We start from the raw sequence: 17,854 nt of genomic DNA on the forward strand, positions 1-17,854 counted from the left end.
GAGCCAGGCAGACAGCTGGGGTGCCGGGAAGCCGCTGTGGCAGCCGCGGGCAGAGTTGCACCACGCAGCACTGCCCGGTTCCCATCACTGCTCTGCCTCGGCGGCCACGGTTCTGCATTGTGAAACCAGCAGTAAGGAAGCGGCACCACCCCGCGAGCTCACTGCAGCCGGATGGGGCTCTGTGAAACAAAACATCTTGTCCGTGAGAAAAACGCTCAGCTGGGCCACAGCGTACTCCACTTGCAGTGGTGGAAAAAAAAAAAGAAGCGCAAGCTGGCCGGGGTGGGCGGTGCCCCTTGTGCTTTTATTTCATTTTGCTTTATTTAAAAATGTAATTATCCCCCCCCAGAACAATGACAGTTACATCTCCTTCACAGAAGAAAAATACAAGGGATTTCTTTTTTTCAGTATGATACTTCAGAGTCCTCGTTTAGAAAATTAGGTTCCCTCAGGCTTTCCTGAGCACTTTTTTTTTGATGGTTGCAGGAAACACAGGTTATCGTTAGAACATCATATGGTTCTGCTTGCTTGGCATGGTGTTCCTCAGGGTGCTGGGAAGCCTCAGTCCCGCCTCCCCCCGCTCCCTGCAGACGCTTCCTCAGGCCAGCAAGAGATGCCTGCAGCGCAGCTCTCCCCCAGCTTCACTGGCGGAGCTGTAAGCACCAGGGTCCACTAAGGCTTTCAAAAAAACCCAACGAAAAACCAAAGCAGCAACTCGCAAGTTCCCCCGCTGTGACGCGCTGCCACCGTGGGCAGGGTCGGCAGCCCCTGCCGCAAGGCAGCACAGCTCTGGCCTTGCGGAAGCTGCTGCCCTTGCTCCTACCCCAGCAGGCCTCGGTGGCGGCCGTGCCCGCTGGTGAAAGGCTCCGCACAGGCTGCCCTCCCGCCAGCACGGCAGGGCTGACCCCTGCACCGCCTGCGCGGCTTCTAACAGAACAGATCCGGGGGCAGGAGGGGCTGGCGCAGGGCAAGGAGGGGAGGACGAACAACAGCTTCGTCCACCTGCCCGCCAGCTCTGCCCACCAGCTCTGCCCTCAGTCTCGGGACCGACAGCAGCTGCCAGCTCCACGGCAGGAGACGAGCCCCAGGAAAGGGCTAGGACCCTTACCGAAACAGAGCCAGCCGCTTTCAGCTGGCTGCTACTTACTTACACCATACGTTACCCCATCCCTGGCCAGGTTTCATGCAACTGTGCTGCAAAATACCTTAGTGTTTGGTTCTAGGAGAGCATTTACCTCTGCCCGCAGTCCCTGAATTTGCTGAATTAAGTTTTTGAGGCAAGTTCTTCTCTGCAGCAAAGCTCCCCAAAGCCTCACTTTCTGCTCACTTCTAGCACGTAGTTTTTACTGACTTGTCCTAAAGAGCACAGACCTCGGGCTTACCGACACCTCGGGACACCACCAGCCTCCCAAGCGTCATTGGTCTTCCTACGCACTCAGAAACTTTTTAATGCAAATATCAGCAGTTCACAGAAACGCTTAACAATCAGCACCTTCACCATCCCCGTCCTATGAAGGATTTACACTTCCTTCCGTGACTGTCTAAGGTAACAATGCAGGGCTTCTTTCCTGGACCTTGAAAATTTAATGCAACTTGGCAATGCTCTCTCACATGAAGACTACAAACAAGGAAACTCAAGCCCATGACTGAAATTGGGTGTTTGAGATGCACCATTATGGATTTTTTTTTTTTTTTAAAGTAATACTGGCTAGACCTCCCCCCAACAAATGAGCCTTTGAGAAGCGCGTACTACATACCACAGGCCTAACGCTACACTCACGTTCTTCTCCAACACTCTTTGGCCATCTGCGGTCATGCTGCAGTATTGGCTCTGGACGAGCGATACCCTGGCGCAAGCACGGATTCTGCAATGAGCTCCGCCTGCAGAGCCACCGGGTTTCAAGAGAATCTCTGAAGGATTTCATCGAGGGGAGGAGGTCTGGGCTCACCCTTCCCACTGGTGGGCTTGAAGCATCCCAATAAACACAGCTTAAACATTTGCTCAAAAGGATGAAAAGGTGAGGTGCTGTCGGCATCCTTGTGCTGTGGCACACCTAGCTTAATGCACTGGAAGTTCATCATTTTAGGGTTAAGTATGCCAAAACTGCCATGGTCTGCAAGAGATAAAAATGACAGTTCAGAGAAAAAGAAGAGTCCCTGCTTCTACTCAAAGCAAAAAGTGTTTTCTTAAAATGCAAACAACCCCCAGCTTTCCAATCACATTAACACCGCACTCACTCTATCTCAGCAGCAAAGGATTTGCTTCTTAGACAAGGCATTAAGAAATACCTGAAGCAACCAAGATGAGTAAATTGCTACAAAATACTTTCCCTCAACAGAGTTCACGAATGTTAAGCCAGCTGCCTGATGATCTTTGTAAGCAAGAAAGCATCCTTGGTTTTCCACAAAAATCACATCACCTCACTTTCAGTCAAGCTCAGGATTACAACATCAGCTACTTAAAAAAATAAAAATAATCTGTATTGTTATCCCCCTGAATGCAGGCGAGTCAGAGTCACTGGTGTCCGGGCTTCAGTGCCGGGAGGAGAGGCTGTATTTGGCTGCCTCTCCCCCTTAGGATTTTTTTTCTACGGTTGAGTTTTGTGGTAATTTCCCTTCCGATACAGCTGTTGAAATATTTGAGGTTAGTGTGGTGTTGGAGGTATGGGCCACCAGGCCTTGTGTTTTAAAATAGATGATATAAAATACTGGCAGGACAATTCCTATCAGGAGCATAATAAAAACTGCGTTCCACCACTGGATTCCACAGTCCGCACCGTTACTGGTCTCCTGCTTCCCTGACTCGGGCAGCCGCCTCTCCAGCGCTTCCATGCAATACTCCGCGTTTAGCTGGACCTCCACCTGCACCGCGTCCTGAATGCTCTTGTCAATCCCCTTGAAGTAGTCGCTCAGGTGTCCGCCATCAGCGGAGCTGCTCGCACCGTCATCAGGCTCCGGTAAGTCCACGAGCGTCAGGCCGGTCTGGGAGGGCGCAGTCGGGAGCGGCCTTAGTTCTCTGCCGTTCTCCGTTAACAGCCCGTGGGTCTTCACGGGGATCTTGATGGACTTCAGTGCGTACAAGTCCTGCTCCCGGATGAAGTTGTTGACACGTTTGATATCTGCAACCTACGGAATCCAAAAGGACACGAATATGAGTACAGGACAACCCAGTACTGAAGCAGGAAGTAACTACAAAACTAGCGTGCAAGCAGCAGTCAGAAAATAAAAGCAAGTCCTGGCCGCAAGTGGCTTAGTGTTTTGCAGAGATTTCCCAGCTGTTCCAGGGATGCTCCAGGTCCTGCAGGACAGAGACAGTCCCCTATTAAACCAGTCTATAACCTCCTCTAGTGCTCTTGTATCTCTCATATGCTGTATTTTGCTTAATACTGTTTTTCCTTCCTTTTGCTTTCTTTACCCTTCTCTCACTTTTACTTTCTAATCCAAGTTAAGGCAAGGAGAGTCTTTATGACAGATCCTTTTTAAAACAGTTTTCATACCTTAAACAATGCATGAGTGTTTAAGGTGAGAGGACAACATCAGTCGGAGCAGGCAAAACCCTCCCCCTGCTCAGAAAGTGATTTCAGAGTGAACAGAGCTCCATTTTTGGAGCACACCGCAGTTTTGAAAGCAAGATCACAGCCTGGAAGAGAGCAGGCGAGCATCTCTCCCACACAGGCACGAGCATCCTTTGCTCATGTTCCCAAGCACCGCCGCTCTTCTGCATGACAGCAGCTCCATACAGCTCATTTCTCCACAGCGGGTAAGTGCTCCCGCTGAAGGTATGCTGAAGGCAATAATCTCCGTGCATCTGTGACCATCTTTCGTGGTTCGTGTGTAGGGTTCCCATCTGTGACCGGTATGCCCACCCAGCTCGGTGATGCAAACAGCAGTAAGAAGAGCAAGAAAGAACAAACCATACGTACAGCATAAGTCACAAGGACAGCCGGTATCAAAGAAAAGACAAAGGCAAGGCAGCGTTTCTTTATTTAATGTTAACTAAAAAGACGACAGCTTAATACAGTGTCTGTTCACAACCACCTAACAAGTACATGAACTTCTCAGTTGCCCTAAATCCTCTGTCAAAGAAAACAAACAGGACTGTCAACGTGTGCAAGGAGCTCTCCAAAGCAGCCAAGGAGACATGAAAGAACATCGAGGGAAAGGCTGGAGGACGCAAAACAAACAAAACAGCAAGACCCCAAACCAAAGAGAAAGGCAACACGAACAGGTTAACCACCTCCGATATATCATACAGAAGAAACACAGTACGAGGACTGCACTTTCAGAGAAAGTTTGATTTGTTCTTTTAGAAATCTAGTGAATTACTGTATGAACTGCACTCACTGCACCCTCACAAGCTTGAGGTTACTAGTGAAACTGGGGAACTAAAAACCAAGAAAGCACTTTACTTCCTAAGCAAATGCCTAAGTGCCATCAGCACCAAAATCATTGATAGTTCAGAGCAAAGATCTCCTTTTAAAAGACAATCCACGAATACACCAGAAGGGAGCTTGAACATCTTCTTTGCCACTGCAACAAATGTGCAGGGCTACTTGCAGGCTGTGGTGCTGCCAGCTGGCTGCCAGGAGTGGGGGGGTACGACCCCCCCAGCAGCACAGGAGGTGCCAAGGGGAAGGCAGTCCTCCCTCCCCTGCAGGGAGGTCCCACAGGTCGGAGGACCGTGCACGGGGTCACAGGAGAGAGGAGCTGCAGCGGCTCTGCCTGCAGAGCTGCCCCTCGCCGTGGATCTCCCCTCCAGCCTGTACAGGCTGTCAGGGAACCACACATCAAGCTCATCTACCGTGCAGTCCCTGAAAGGTGGCAAGTCTGCTACGTCACAGCCAGAAAGCAAGACTCTGGTGAAAGGTAGAAGATGAGATGAATGCCTGAATCTCACGCTCACTCTGCAAAGCTTGAGAAATCTGAAAATGGGAAGTTTAATCTAGATCCTAATCTGGCGCCCTTGAGGTGAAAGGAATCCTCAGTCACTGGTTCAGACTCTTCACAGCTTGCCCCAGCGTAACATCAGGACTTCAACCCTGCAACATTATTTAGTTATGAAATAACAATCTCACCCAAAGCCTCCTGAGGTGGTGCTTCAATTTTTGGTTTTGTTCCAACGAAAGCAAATTATCGGGACAGTAAATATCCCCTGCAGTGTCTGCAATCAAACACTGCAATGTTGTGCTAAGACTCTAGAAACAGAAAGTGGAGCAGCACTCACGCAGAAACAACAAACAAAGCTGATGGGAAGCATGCAGGAGCACTCGGCCACACAAGCCATTTAGGCTTATTTTCTGTACTCATTTTTTTGGCTGCAGTGAGCTCCTCTTGTCCCAGCTAAGAACAATGCCAAAAGCGGGCCAGGACTATAAATGGTCAAGAGTAAAAATCAGAATTTTGAAGTGCTTTGCATCTCTGCCAAGTTATCTGTAGTGCACACACACAAAGCTATTTGTTGCACTGTCTTAATACCCCAACCCCAAGTAGGTCCTGACATTCTGAAACCAATGACAAGTTCTCACTAATTTCAAGGAGAAGCTCATCCTGGATTTTTTAAACAAACACAGTCACATATTTGTGGCTACAGATTTTCCTCACTGATGTCCTGATGTAGCCTTTCAGGAGCTGCTTAATTGTGCAAGTAAAACAAAATACATGAAAATTGATCAATGCCAGTCTGTAAACAGACAAATACACAAATCTCCAATAATAAGGATTTCTGTACCTCTTCAATTTAACTGGAACAAGTCAGAAGTGCCCTTTCTGGAAGGGAGGGAGGCAGTAGGACAGTTTTTTTCCTGTGGGAGGAGAACAGTGACTACCTGGTCCCTCCCATCAGCTTGCTTTCCCCAGCGGACAAGCCCAGCAGCCTTCAGCAGGGCAGGCAGAGTAGATCTGCCTGCACCTCCTGGGGCTGAAAGGCTCCGGGAGCAGGGCAGCAGAGGAGGCAGACGAACAGTCACGGCACGGACAGGACTGAGTCCTCCTGAGTTACAGGAGGCACAGCAGGCTTTTTCATGCCATAAACCAAAAGAGCTGTTCAGAAGCTTCCTCCTTCGAGTTCACCGAACTGCTGTGATTCTGCATAAGTGGCAATAACGACACAATTGCTACTGCTTAGAGACGAGCGTATAGTCACACCTACAAAGTCAACCGCTGCAGCTCTGAGTTCTCAGGCTCTACCGGTGCCAATCAAGGCCTATTCAAGTCCTACCAGACTCGCTTCTTCACACACATTAGGCTCGTCAGCAGAACCTAGAAGGGTTTCTTTTTTGTTTTGTTTTTGTTTCTAAGGGAATGGGAGGGGAGGAATTGTCGCAATTCCTCTAAGCCCTCTTGCTTCAGCTGCACCACACAGCTGTTGTGTTGTTAAGCAAGACAGGCTGCAATAGTATTGCCGCAGTTGAGCCAGTACTGTATCATTATCCTCATCCAGGTCACTGTCCAATTGTTTGCATCATGGAACTTTTTAATCACAGTCTAGCTTGCAGATAAAGGAGGCTCTAAAAATACAGCTTTAACTGTAAACAACGGGGTACTTCTAATGTTCAGATCAGGTAATTAAACTTTTCAACAGTTTTTCTATAAAGCGCTCTGCTTTGGAACAAAGAAAGCGTATTTTGTAGTACGTTCCAACTGCAGAAAAAATTCACTGTGCACACACACTCCCTTCTGCCTGCAGATGGCTGAACCGCACACGCTTCTGGGTACGACAGCAAACAATCAAAACCCACATGCACAGTCAGCACCTGGACTCTGTGACCTGGACTTTGGTATCTCTCCTTCTCCAAGCCCACCCCTGTCAGACTTGGACCTTCCTTGCAATATGTAAGCTCATACTTTCAAAAAATAAACAACACACCCCCCCCAAACCAGACCCCATCAGAGTGGCATTTCTTTGTCCTGTTCAGTTTGCTTCAAAAACTGTATGCTCCTTGAGAGCAGGGCTCTGACCCTTATTTCTGTACTCAGCTTCCTACTTTTTGCCCTCACTTAAATAACTAAGTACAAATCATGACTGCTACGCTGCACTTAGTCACCCAAATTAAACAGGAAAGCAGGTCACGCAGGGCACGGGGTTGACATCTTCCTAAGCTGTTAGCTGAAGAACTCTTTTTGTTTGGGGAGTTTTTTTGCCTTTCTCCAGCTCAGTTTCACCCAGATATTGACCATTCATGAAATACACAGGGCAAACACTTTTCAGTGTCAAAACTATTAGACAACAGCACGCATTCCTGTAATTCTGGAAACTAAGCTACACGTAAAATACCTCTAAAGTAATTAAAACCAACCAAACAGAGATAGCTCTTACTTTACAACCATACTGCAGGGCTAGCTTGTTAAGGTTATCATCCTCTGTAATCTCTCGTTCCAGAAGTACCACATCTCCAACTCTGTCCCGAGAAGTGCTGCATCGCTGCTGCTCCTTGCCCCTCGGTCGCAATTCCATGACATTGAGTTCCTCCTCTGATGACTCTTCTGTATCAGATCGGCCATTGGGAAACACATACACCTGCCTGCCCGGGTAATTATGGATGGTGACAGGAGCCTGGAAGGATCTTGTCCGGCTCTCATTCAGCCTCATCTTTTATACCAGCACCTGGAACAAAAAACAGACACCTTGAATTTCCCTAATACCAGTGTTTATTTCTTAGCATGCAAGATCTGGGAGAGTGGACAAAAAGCACAGTAGCTGCACGCATGCGCACACACACACAAAGCTTTCCTTCTACCCAGATCTTCTCAGGGGCAGATCCAGAAGATGCCATTCTAACAGCAATGACAGAAATATCAGAAAGGTTATGAACACAAACTTCAACAACGGGTAGACTATTTTCAAACCTTTTTTTTGTCTACCTGTGGACAAACCACTACAGAACACTACTTTGCTACAGATCTCAAATACTACTTTTTATAATTTCATAAAAAAAGCAGCAGAGTCACTTGAGCCAAGTGTCTTTAATTATGGTTAAAAAAATCCATGGAACCACATCAGATCTCCTACCAATACACATTAAAAACTGACCAAAATTTGCCTTTATGTCACCTTTCCAGAAGTCCTTAGTTCTCTACACTTTAAGAATCCACATTTTAATTTCACGGAAGTGCACTTTTGTTTTTTTTAAATAGGGACAGCTGAAGCTACACTTAACTTCAACCTGAATGACAAGGTCATTTTGTTGTATAAAGACAAGAACCTGCCTGAGCACTTCGTTTTAATTGCTAGGCCTACAGCAGCAAGTTATTAGGAAGTTGCTTTTTTTTTTTTTTTCTTCAATCCTCAGCTCCACAAACAATTTGTTGTCAGGGTCAGGTATAGGTAAGAAATCCCCACATTCTCACGGAACTCCGTTGACCTTAATATTCTCAATCTACCCATAAGGGATTCTTACGGTGAAACCACTACTATTTATGGTATTTCATTAGTATCGAGCGTGGCACCCACAGGCTGCAGGCAGGTTCACAGCTGTGCTACAACAGCTTAAGATCTAAGACCACAGTCTACCTGGACGCTCCTGTGGGGCACCTCTCGCTTTTGATAAGCTGTAAGCCAAGCGTCCTCCTCAGAGGGTGCTCTCCCAACGCACGTCACTTATCGTTTCTGCCCAGGCAGGGCCAAAACTCTTCTCCAGCCCGGCTCTGGCCGCCCCAACCCTCGCAGCCCTGGGTCGGGCAGACAGGGTGACGGCCTGGCTCCTGCCCGCACCAACACACGTGGCGGGCCGGGTGCCGGCAACCCCAGGGAGGCAGAGGCCCGCCTCCCCGAGGCCCCCTCCCCGTTTCGGCAGGGCAGAGGGGCACCCCCACCCCGGGATGGGCGCTCCGCTCCCGGGGCCGACGGCGGCCGCCTCGGCAGGGCGCAGCGAGGCGGCGGCCCGCCCGGAGCCTCCCTCGGCCCCCGGGGCGTCGGCGCGTCGCTCGCCCCAGCCCCGCGCGAGGGCCGCGCGCCGATCCCCTCAGCGCCTCAGGGGGGCCCGACCCTCTCAGCGCCTCAGGGGGGGGGCCCGGTCCCCGCAGGGCCCGGCTCCTCTCAGCGCCGGAGGGACCCGGGCCCCTGGCCCGCGGCGGGCGGGCCCTGCCCCTCTCCCCTCAGCCCCCGCGCCCCGAGGGGCGGCCGGGCCTCGTCCCCCGCGGCGAGCCCTGTCCCGAGCCCCCTGCACTGACCCGCCACTCGCCGGCCATCGGCCACACGCACCAACCTAGCCCCGACTCTCGCCCAGCTCTCCTCCCATTGGCTAGCAGCGCCGGAAGGCGGGACCCTCAGCGCCGACTGACCAATGAGCGGCGGGGAAGGGCGGTACAGCGAGGTTGGTTGAGCGGTCAGCGCTGGAACATGTGGGCGGGAGGCAGGGCCCCACTTAAAGGGCTCGCGCCCCTCGCCCCAGCCCGGGCGAGACGTGTGCCCGAAGCACTCACAAGAACGGGGAGCAATATACATCTGTACAGCCCTACGTATGGTATCATTGTAATAATATACATTATACTGACTATACATACAGTTACAATAAAATTTCAGTTATTACACTGTCAATATATTCATCATAGGCACACGCACACACCCCCACACCCACCCCATCTACAGTAAACTTGGCCTAATTTTGGGAACAGCGAGGCGTTGCTGGGAGGGCGGTCAGTCCAGGCCTTGGACTGCCCTCCCTTGCTCGGCGAGGCTGGCGAGGGCATGTGGATGCCATTCCCTTCCAGCCACGCCGGCCCGTGGACTCGCCGCTCGCATTTGGCTGCAGCCGCAGCGAAGCCGGTGCCGGCAGAGCAGTTGGTGGAGCTGATGAGGTGTATTCTGCACTGGTATGTTTTCCTTGGCCCAACCTGACTCGTGGCTTATGTTTAAAAAACAAGCTCAGGACAAATCTTTAACAAGTTCCACATGCAAAGCTTTTGGGGGTGGGGGGGAGAGGAGAAACATTTCCTCATAGCTGGTTGCAGGAATTAACTAGGCACCACTCGCCCCAAGGGCTAGCGTGAAGATCTCTTGCGAGGGACAGCGCTGGGGCTTTGCTCAGAAGCGTGAAGGGCTGCTGGATGCTGTTTACCCTAAAGGAGATGGGCAAACCTACTTCTAAGTTAACTTAAAGCTGAGCGCAGTTGCTGGCTATCCCTTTGCCTTCTCTTGTGCAATCCAGGTGCCGGAGGCAGGGAAGGCAAGAGGGGAGAGTATTTCCTCTCCAGCTCTTGCTACCACTAGGTTAGATGCAACATCAGTTGACAAATGTCACACACTGGAGAGGAAGGAAGGCTCCCCAAGCATCAACATTTTTTTTAAGCAACAGCCATTGCTTCCTCATGGCTCTCGCTTGCCCACACATCCTCGTGGGGCTGAGTGATTTCGGCAGGGCTGGAAGGGCAGTGGGAGAGTGGCCAGGCAGGACTGCGGCTGAGCCCAGCTCCTCTGAGCAGCCGGCCAGCACCCCATCTCCAAGCAGGTATTATGATTTCCTTCCCTCCATCCCTGGGCCAGCTTGTCTCATGAACAGATGATTTTGGGGCTCAGCCAGCTTACGTACTTTTCTGACCCAACAGATGATGGCTTTAGTGTGCTGGAGAGGGCTCTACAAGCATGGGGACTAGATGAGACGTACCAAAATGCCTTCCCTGACCTATTTATAATCTCTCTGTGACTATTGAGGTTCAAAAGTCACAGGTAATAATCAGGCTTTGCCAAACAAATACAGGTTACTCAGGGTAACCTGCTCAAACTTGGAAAATACAACTGCTAAGGTGATCTGGAAACACGGGGGAAACAACCAGACTTTACTGACAGAGCTAAGTCTGGGTTGGCTTTCTTCTCCTTAACTGTCATTTACTGCTTATTATTTCTAACTTTTAAAATATCAGGAAGAATTATTCATTGATCTCATGGAAAGACACCAGGAAATGTAGATGGGAAATTGCTTCATCCTCCAGCTGAAAGATCCTTACAGAATCCTTATGAAAAGGTGTTTTTCTCCCAACTGTTGGGATGAAACAGCTGTTAAGAGAATCAAGCAAAAAAGCTTTTAATAGTCAGACTCAAAATCACTTCCCTTCTCAGATTTGTCTACACAAATCGTAAACATGGAAACACAGAAGTACTCGACTGGCGTCAATTGATTGCAAATAATTCAAGCTCATTCGTGCATTTGTACAGGCTGAGCTGGACATTTGCTTGCAGTCCTGTCCTGGAAGAAATGTGTGCAGTGTCCAGACTACCATGCGCAACGTAATGGGTAATCTATCACCGAGATTTAAACATCCCTGCACAGAAAAATCTGCAGGTTTCTCTACTGACTCTGATACATAACGACCTCTTTTCTGTCTGTCCAGAAAGTCTTCCAGCGGTCCTAATGGAGGAAGAATTAAAGCCTTAGAACAAAACCCGCCAATTTAGAGCCTTTCAGGCCTTCATTATCAAGTGGAAAGGACAGAAGAAAGGCCCGTTTCAGTTCTTTTTTTGCCTTCATAGGCACTTACACTGCCAATATGCTCCCTGCCTTTTATGGGAAATTAAAACAGCTCAGGACTTTTTTTTTCTAACTGTCTGTGGAAGATTCTGCAGGGACCAACTCTGCACTAGTTCATGGAAAGGTCCTTCACCTTTCTCACTTCCAGGAACCTGACATACAACTCCAGTGGTGCCTAAATAGGACCTGGATGGATCTTGACAAATTCACTTCAAGCAGGACACGGAGAAGCTCCCGGTCCATTTTGTGGTGATTTCTAGACCTACAGCCATTACATGGACATAAACCACCCCAGCACTGCAGCAGCACTGTTTGCCTGTAGCAGGAGGACCCCAGGTACCTGCTGCCGTTGTGGTCCTATGAAATGACTCTGCTCTCCCTCCCTGTCTGCAATAAATCTATGCTGCTGCAAAAGGATCACAGTCCCTGCGAGAATGTACTGCTTTAAATACGTAGCGTTCTTGAGCTATAGGGCTTTACAAGATTCCTTTTATCTTGGCCTAAAATTCAAATGGCAGATGTGATCTGTTTTACCAGGCCTGAATAGGGAAATGACAGGGAATTAGTGTCCATTCGCTGAGTGCAGCCCTGCCCCTTCTGCCCTCTGGGACCTTCAAACTATCATATTTTACCTTAAAATATTATACTTGTTCTCACTTCAGCAAGAAATCTGCCTCTAGCAGAGTGGGATAATTTCACTATTAGGTAATTAATCCAACAAGGATTTATTACACTGAAAAAAGCACCACGGCTGGAGGCTTTTCAAAATGTTTTAGATACCTATCTGCTTTTTCCAGGCTTTTGCAGTGTGAGCATCCTCTGCTGATCCTTCCATTTGCAACAGCTGAAGTTCAGCCTCGTGTCATTTCCCAGCAGCTTTTGCTGACTCCCTGGCCTTTCCTGAACCGTTTCACTTTGCAGCGGAATAGCTCAACTCTGCACCTCAGAACAGCTTATCCTTCCTGGTCCTGCAAGCTCGACTGCGCCCCACTGCATTTTGTGTAAGCCAGGTTTGGTCAAACCAAAAAGTAGAGAGACGGGGTGGCATGTGAGCAATCAGCAGCTACATCATTTCAGACCCGGTCGCCAAGTGACCTGAAAGCTCAATTGATGCAAACTGTAGTCAGTATGAAGAATATGGTAATTCTTAACAAGAAATAACTGTCTGTTTTGTAGGAGTGCTGATGTTGGCTCTGGGCCAATTGCATGGATGATGTCATCATTCCAAATACTTGGAATATTTTTGTTGTTAGCGGATAGATTCTGAGAGCTGCAAAGCCACAAACAAGTGAAGTCTGTCTGAGAGCTGAATGGTTCAGTCATTATACACATCCAACCAACATAAGGGTCATACGTCCCCTGAATTTCAGGAAGAAATCCTCCTACCCCTGATTTATGTCAACGCAGAGGGCAACAGAACTGAGAAAGTCTGCTCATTTTCGCTTAATCCAAAGTAGCAATGTGTCCATGATGCTGGGCACCAGCCAGCATTCACAGCGATGCAAGCTCCTTCCCAGGGAACATCAGAGTTAATCACTTTGTGATAAAGAATCAAAACTTTAATGAAGGTCTTGGTTGGGGCTTTCCAAAAAGAGCATAATCTAGAATAGGGCTCTCCTCTTTTGTCCCTGCGATTCCTGCAAGCTCTTGCCCAGATCCAGAATTGTTGTTCTCTTCATCACTTTGGTTTTGTCCCTCTTTGTTCAGGCTCACTTCAGAAGTGTCAGAAGTGTCAGACACACATCCCTTGTGTCTTTCTCTGCTTCTCTTTAAGCAGCCTTCTAAGCTCTGCAATAAAATCTATTATTTGCATTTCAGATCACTCAGTGATAGTCTGCTTTCCACCCTTGGGAAACTAATAATTTAATGTGCAACTCGCAGAAAGCAGCTCCAGTCTCTCTTGCACTGGTATTCAATTAACTCGCCTGCCCAGAGATGGGCCATTTCACACATCCATGCACACGTTGCTCATCGGTGCTAACTGATGCTCAGGCTACAGCTGCTCAGGCTGGCATCTGACGGTTTCCAACTGTCCAGGACTAGTAGGAGTAAAAATTGCAATTCATAAATCACCAGGGCCATCATTAATTGTGACTTGATCCATAATTTGGGATTAATAAAAGCAAGACAGAGTGAAATCATTCACCCGTTTCCTTTGCCATATTGGCTATTAACAATAAAAGTGTAGAATGTACAGTCAATAAAAGATGAAGGAGGGGACCCTCACAAGTAGCGAACTACCGTCCTGACGCTACATACAGCACAAGTTAAAGAAATACTTCTTGAGCATCTGCTTCTCAGTATCAACCAATTATTCCTGTTTAGTTTAGCATATACAGGGGAAGGCTCCTATACAGCACTGTGAGGCAACAGAAATCTGCTGATATTTCTGATATTGCTGAATTATTAAAAAAAAAAAAAGAAAAAGATGAGTATTCCTTTCTATCTTTATTTCATCATTTCCTAGTGGGAGACTGGGAAGGCAGCTGTAGGAAACCACATCCATGTTCAGGACATGGCATTATAGAAATTATGATGCCTCTATTGCAAATAACTTATAAATGCTGGGCTTTGCTCTGTTTTTGGACTAATGTAGCATAACCGACTTCAGTGAAGTTACCCCCTGTGTTAAGGCGTAAGTGTGAGCCAAATACAACAAAATAATACTCTCCCTGGTGTCTGGAGTGACTAAGCTTATGTGGGTACTGTGTGTACATTTGATGGAATTATATACACAGCAATAAGTTTAAGAGGTTGATACAGTAGGCACACAACGCAGGGAAGAAAGCCTCAGTTAAATTAATTGTAGGTATATACTTAATATAGTTAATTGAGCTATGGAGGTTACTGTGAGTGCATGTTTGATAGCATCGGGTCACACCTTGCCTCTTTCAATGGTTTCTCCTGTTGGAAGCGCTTGTATAGCTTAGCAGGTTCCAAACTTAGCCATGGGCAACTCCACATAGGAGCGCTCCTGCTGTTGTTGACTGCCCTGGAAGAGTCTTGGGCTGAAACTTAACACGCTCAGGAACAAGCTGACGGTTTAGGTGGTCGCATCTGGAAAGAAAGAAGCACAACGCCTGTGTCTGTGCGGCTGCGCAGGAGCAGCCCTGAGACCTGGCTGACAGCCAGCTTCACACCTTATCTGCAGCGGCATCCCTGGCTCAGGGGTGACCCAACCTGGATACGGCCTACGCCTTCCTTATTCAAGGGTACACCCAGCAGCAATGTGACACCCAGCCCAGCAGCCCCCACCTAGCCCATCCCTCCGAATGGCCGCAGCATGTGGCAGACACTGTGGCCTGGGGCCCTCCCCAGGTAGGAGCCTGTCGCTGTCGGCAATGAGAAGAGGGATTTGTCATCCCTCTGAGTCAGGGAGCGAAGTGCTGGGTACCCTGTACCTCTGACTTCTTCCAGGGCAGCAGCACAGCTCTTGCCTCTACCCTCGCAAGCTTTTTCTCCTGTTTGTAACATAGCAGGTGTTATAATAAAGACCCAGCTTCATCATTCATCTCCAGCTCAGACATCAAATTACTCCCACCTACGAGGACTACATTTGCAACTCTCTCACGTATGCTGTGACTCTTAGGAATGAGACTTTTATCTCGGGAACCAGAATGCAGGTCTAAACAGCACTGCTGTCTCCTGGAGGAGATAATGTGTCTTTGCTCAGAGACCTAGTTCTGCGCTTGCCTTCTATCACGCAGAACCATTTGGCAGGGGCTGCCTGGTTTATGTGATAGCAGACACTGAATTACTTCAGAAAAGCAGAGACTTATTCTTTATATAAAAACAAATGACTAATTAAAAGTGTTTTTAATTTTGCAGTTCATATTTTCTTGGGATTGTGCCAAATTCTGGAGTCCATACTCCACACCCTGTCCTTCTGGAGGAATTTGGCTAGGGAAAGCACTGTAAGATTTGTTCCCTTTCCTCTCCCTTACTCTTAAAATCCCTCCCCCCTCCCTTTTCCCTTCCTGCAACTGGTAAATTGTGAAGAACAGGAATGTTCCTGGGAAGAAACCCAGGCAGAATTGCATTCAGAACAAGTCAAAGATTTCTTGCATAGCTGAAGCATGTGTTTGCAATCCCCAATTGCCGGAGCATGTAAGCCCTGCCAGCGCATGTTGTTCCCTTCAGATGTTCTCAGAGAGCTCTAGGCAGTGTCCAGGGTAGCCTGTGGACAATGTTTAGCTGAGGCGTTGCTCCTTGGCCCATCTGTTAATGGTGCCAGGGCCAAAAAGGCTCTCGGTGAAAGGTCGGCAAACAGCCAACCCTACCTTTCCAAGAAGCTGTGTTAGTGATGGTGAGAACCATTGGTCTGCATGACCCCCCTGAGCCACAAACTAGCTCCATTTGGGCCAGTGAGAATTTGGCTGCTGCTACCAACCTATCACCCCAGGCTTCAGGCAGCTTCCAGGATTGATGCTTTCCAGAATAATTAGCATGTACAGCCCCAACAAAGTACTGCTCAACAGAGAAGGACAAAACCATGAGATCCCTAATGGATGTCCAAAAGGTAAATTATAACTGTTGGGAAGCAGCAGATAGATAGTCAGTAACTACAGCCTGTTCTCCCTTCTGCTTGAGAGGTGCCACCGATCCAGAGGGAATGTAACAACTCTTCCAAGAGGTGCCATTTAATGGTTCAAAGCTGGAACCTGACAGGGCCAAGAAGGATGGGAGTTGGGGGCTGAGACACTGGTTGGAAAAACACAGCTTCAGTGTATTTGTGAGGAAGCTTTTGTCCTTGGCACCATGCGGAGCACAGTATATTACAGGAACACAAAGTGAGTTGGTGCTCAAGCTGGTGCTGATACTGGGGAAAGGCAGGTTGATGAAAGCATCACTTGTCTTTCCAATGACCTTATCATGTGAGCTCAGCCTGCCAAGAGCTGTCTCTCACTCTGCACTCCTCATGGTCCAAGCCAACAAGCCTGAACGCGCTGTGCTGATACCTGATACTGTTTGGCATCACATGGCAGTCTCAGAGCGTTGCACGCGCATCCTTTCAGAACGGGACGATGACGCCTCTGTGCTTTGCTGCGTATCGCATGCCTCCATGCTGTCTCCAGCTCGCCTCACTTCCAAACATGTCCAATCTGACTTTGCAATTTTTGGAATATAAGGTGCCCCAGGGAAGGCCCTGAGCTTGTGGGAGGAACAGAAGAAACAGAAGAGTCTTCCAAAGCAAGATCTTTGACCTCAGTAGCTGAAAGGCTGTGCTGTGCTTAGCCTGGCTCTCCTTCACGCTTGCCAATAGGATTCCCACGTGTTTACTGGTGCGTGGCAACAATAATGAGCAAGTAACACGTGGGGGCAGCAGCAGGCTTTGCTTTCTTGTCAATCTGGGAGTCTGTGGTTGTAGCATCCTTGCAAGGGTCCTGCACAACTGAGATCCTCCAAGATTTGAGGGTCACTGTGCTGGGCACAAGCCCAGAGTGACAGCTACAGCTGATCAAACTATGGGATAAGCATGTCGTAGGAGAGAGGGGCTTTGTGGCCTCATGGGACAGGATGTCAGCACTGAAACCTGTGCTTTTGTCATTGCATCTGGTCCTTCTCCGGTTCCTGCAGTCCCAGCCTAAGCAATTCTGTGCTCATGTTACAAAGCACATTAAACCGGCAGACAGCTACAGCATTGTCTGCAATGGCAAATATGGCTGGAGTGAAAATCCCAGGTCTCAGTTCAGATCCTGCTGCATCCCACCGGACAAGCCTTGCTGAGCTTGTTGCACTACAGGCAGGATGGAGCCCAGCATGTCCCTTTCAGTGAGGTGAAATGAAAAAAAGATGCTCTTATCTGACTGCACCATGAAGAAAGATGCAGGGTTCATCTGATACCATTTATTCTCTTGGAGACTCTGAATGTTCTGGTAATGGGAAAAAGCCTTGATCTTGGCTGTGAAGGTCTTAAAAGCCAAGTTTTCAGAGTAGGAACATTTCAGTCAGGGAAGTGGCCATAATTTACATAGCAAGGCTCTGGGATTTTCTGGCAGGGCTATTTCCAGAACAGGGTGTCTTTTTTTCCTGCTCTGGGTGAGCAGAACTTCAGGAATTGCTTGTGCACCTGATGATAGTTCCCTGATTGCTCACATCAGTGCTCCCCATCGTGTGAGTAGTGTGGCATCCGAGTGGTATTGGCCCAAGCTGATGCTGGAAATGGCAAGAAATAAAAAATCCAGCAAAAGCCAGCCCAGTCACCAGAAATGATGATGGATTAATTATAATAAGGGATGGGAAACAAAACAGCCCTGTGCTCCATGAGTAATTAAAAAAAAAAAATCAGATAAATGCCCAGATAGGAAAAGCATTTTCTGTAACTGAGGCTGCTACTTTAATTGGAAAGTGCTGTTAACACAACTGCCTGACCAAGGCGAGTGCAATAGCAC

At 48.5% G+C, this 17,854-nt stretch overlaps 1 protein-coding gene across 2 annotated transcripts; it reads right to left on the reverse strand.

Moving 5' to 3' along the window:
• Positions 1-294: 294 nt before the first annotated feature.
• LYSMD4 (LysM domain containing 4) lies at positions 295-8,630 on the reverse strand. 2 transcript variants are annotated; one of them, XR_007767087.1, is made up of 4 exons: positions 8,510-8,630; positions 7,316-7,603; positions 2,290-3,126; positions 295-2,114 (listed from the first exon to the last, which is right to left on the reverse strand). XR_007767087.1 is itself a non-coding variant. In XM_050903187.1 (3 exons), the coding sequence occupies exons 2-3, from the start codon at positions 7,586-7,588 to the stop codon at positions 2,575-2,577; spliced, it is 825 nt and encodes a 274-aa protein (XP_050759144.1). In that variant the 5' UTR covers positions 7,589-7,603; positions 8,510-8,630; the 3' UTR covers positions 2,245-2,574. The 2 variants fall into 2 exon arrangements, 1 of the variants encoding a protein (XP_050759144.1); XM_050903187.1 differs by lacking the exon at positions 295-2,114 and having other exon boundaries at positions 2,245-3,126.
• Positions 8,631-17,854: the final 9,224 nt, after the last annotated feature.

This window comes from Gymnogyps californianus, chromosome 11 (assembly GCF_018139145.2).
Source record: "Gymnogyps californianus isolate 813 chromosome 11, ASM1813914v2, whole genome shotgun sequence".
Lineage (NCBI taxonomy): Eukaryota > Metazoa > Chordata > Aves > Accipitriformes > Cathartidae > Gymnogyps > Gymnogyps californianus.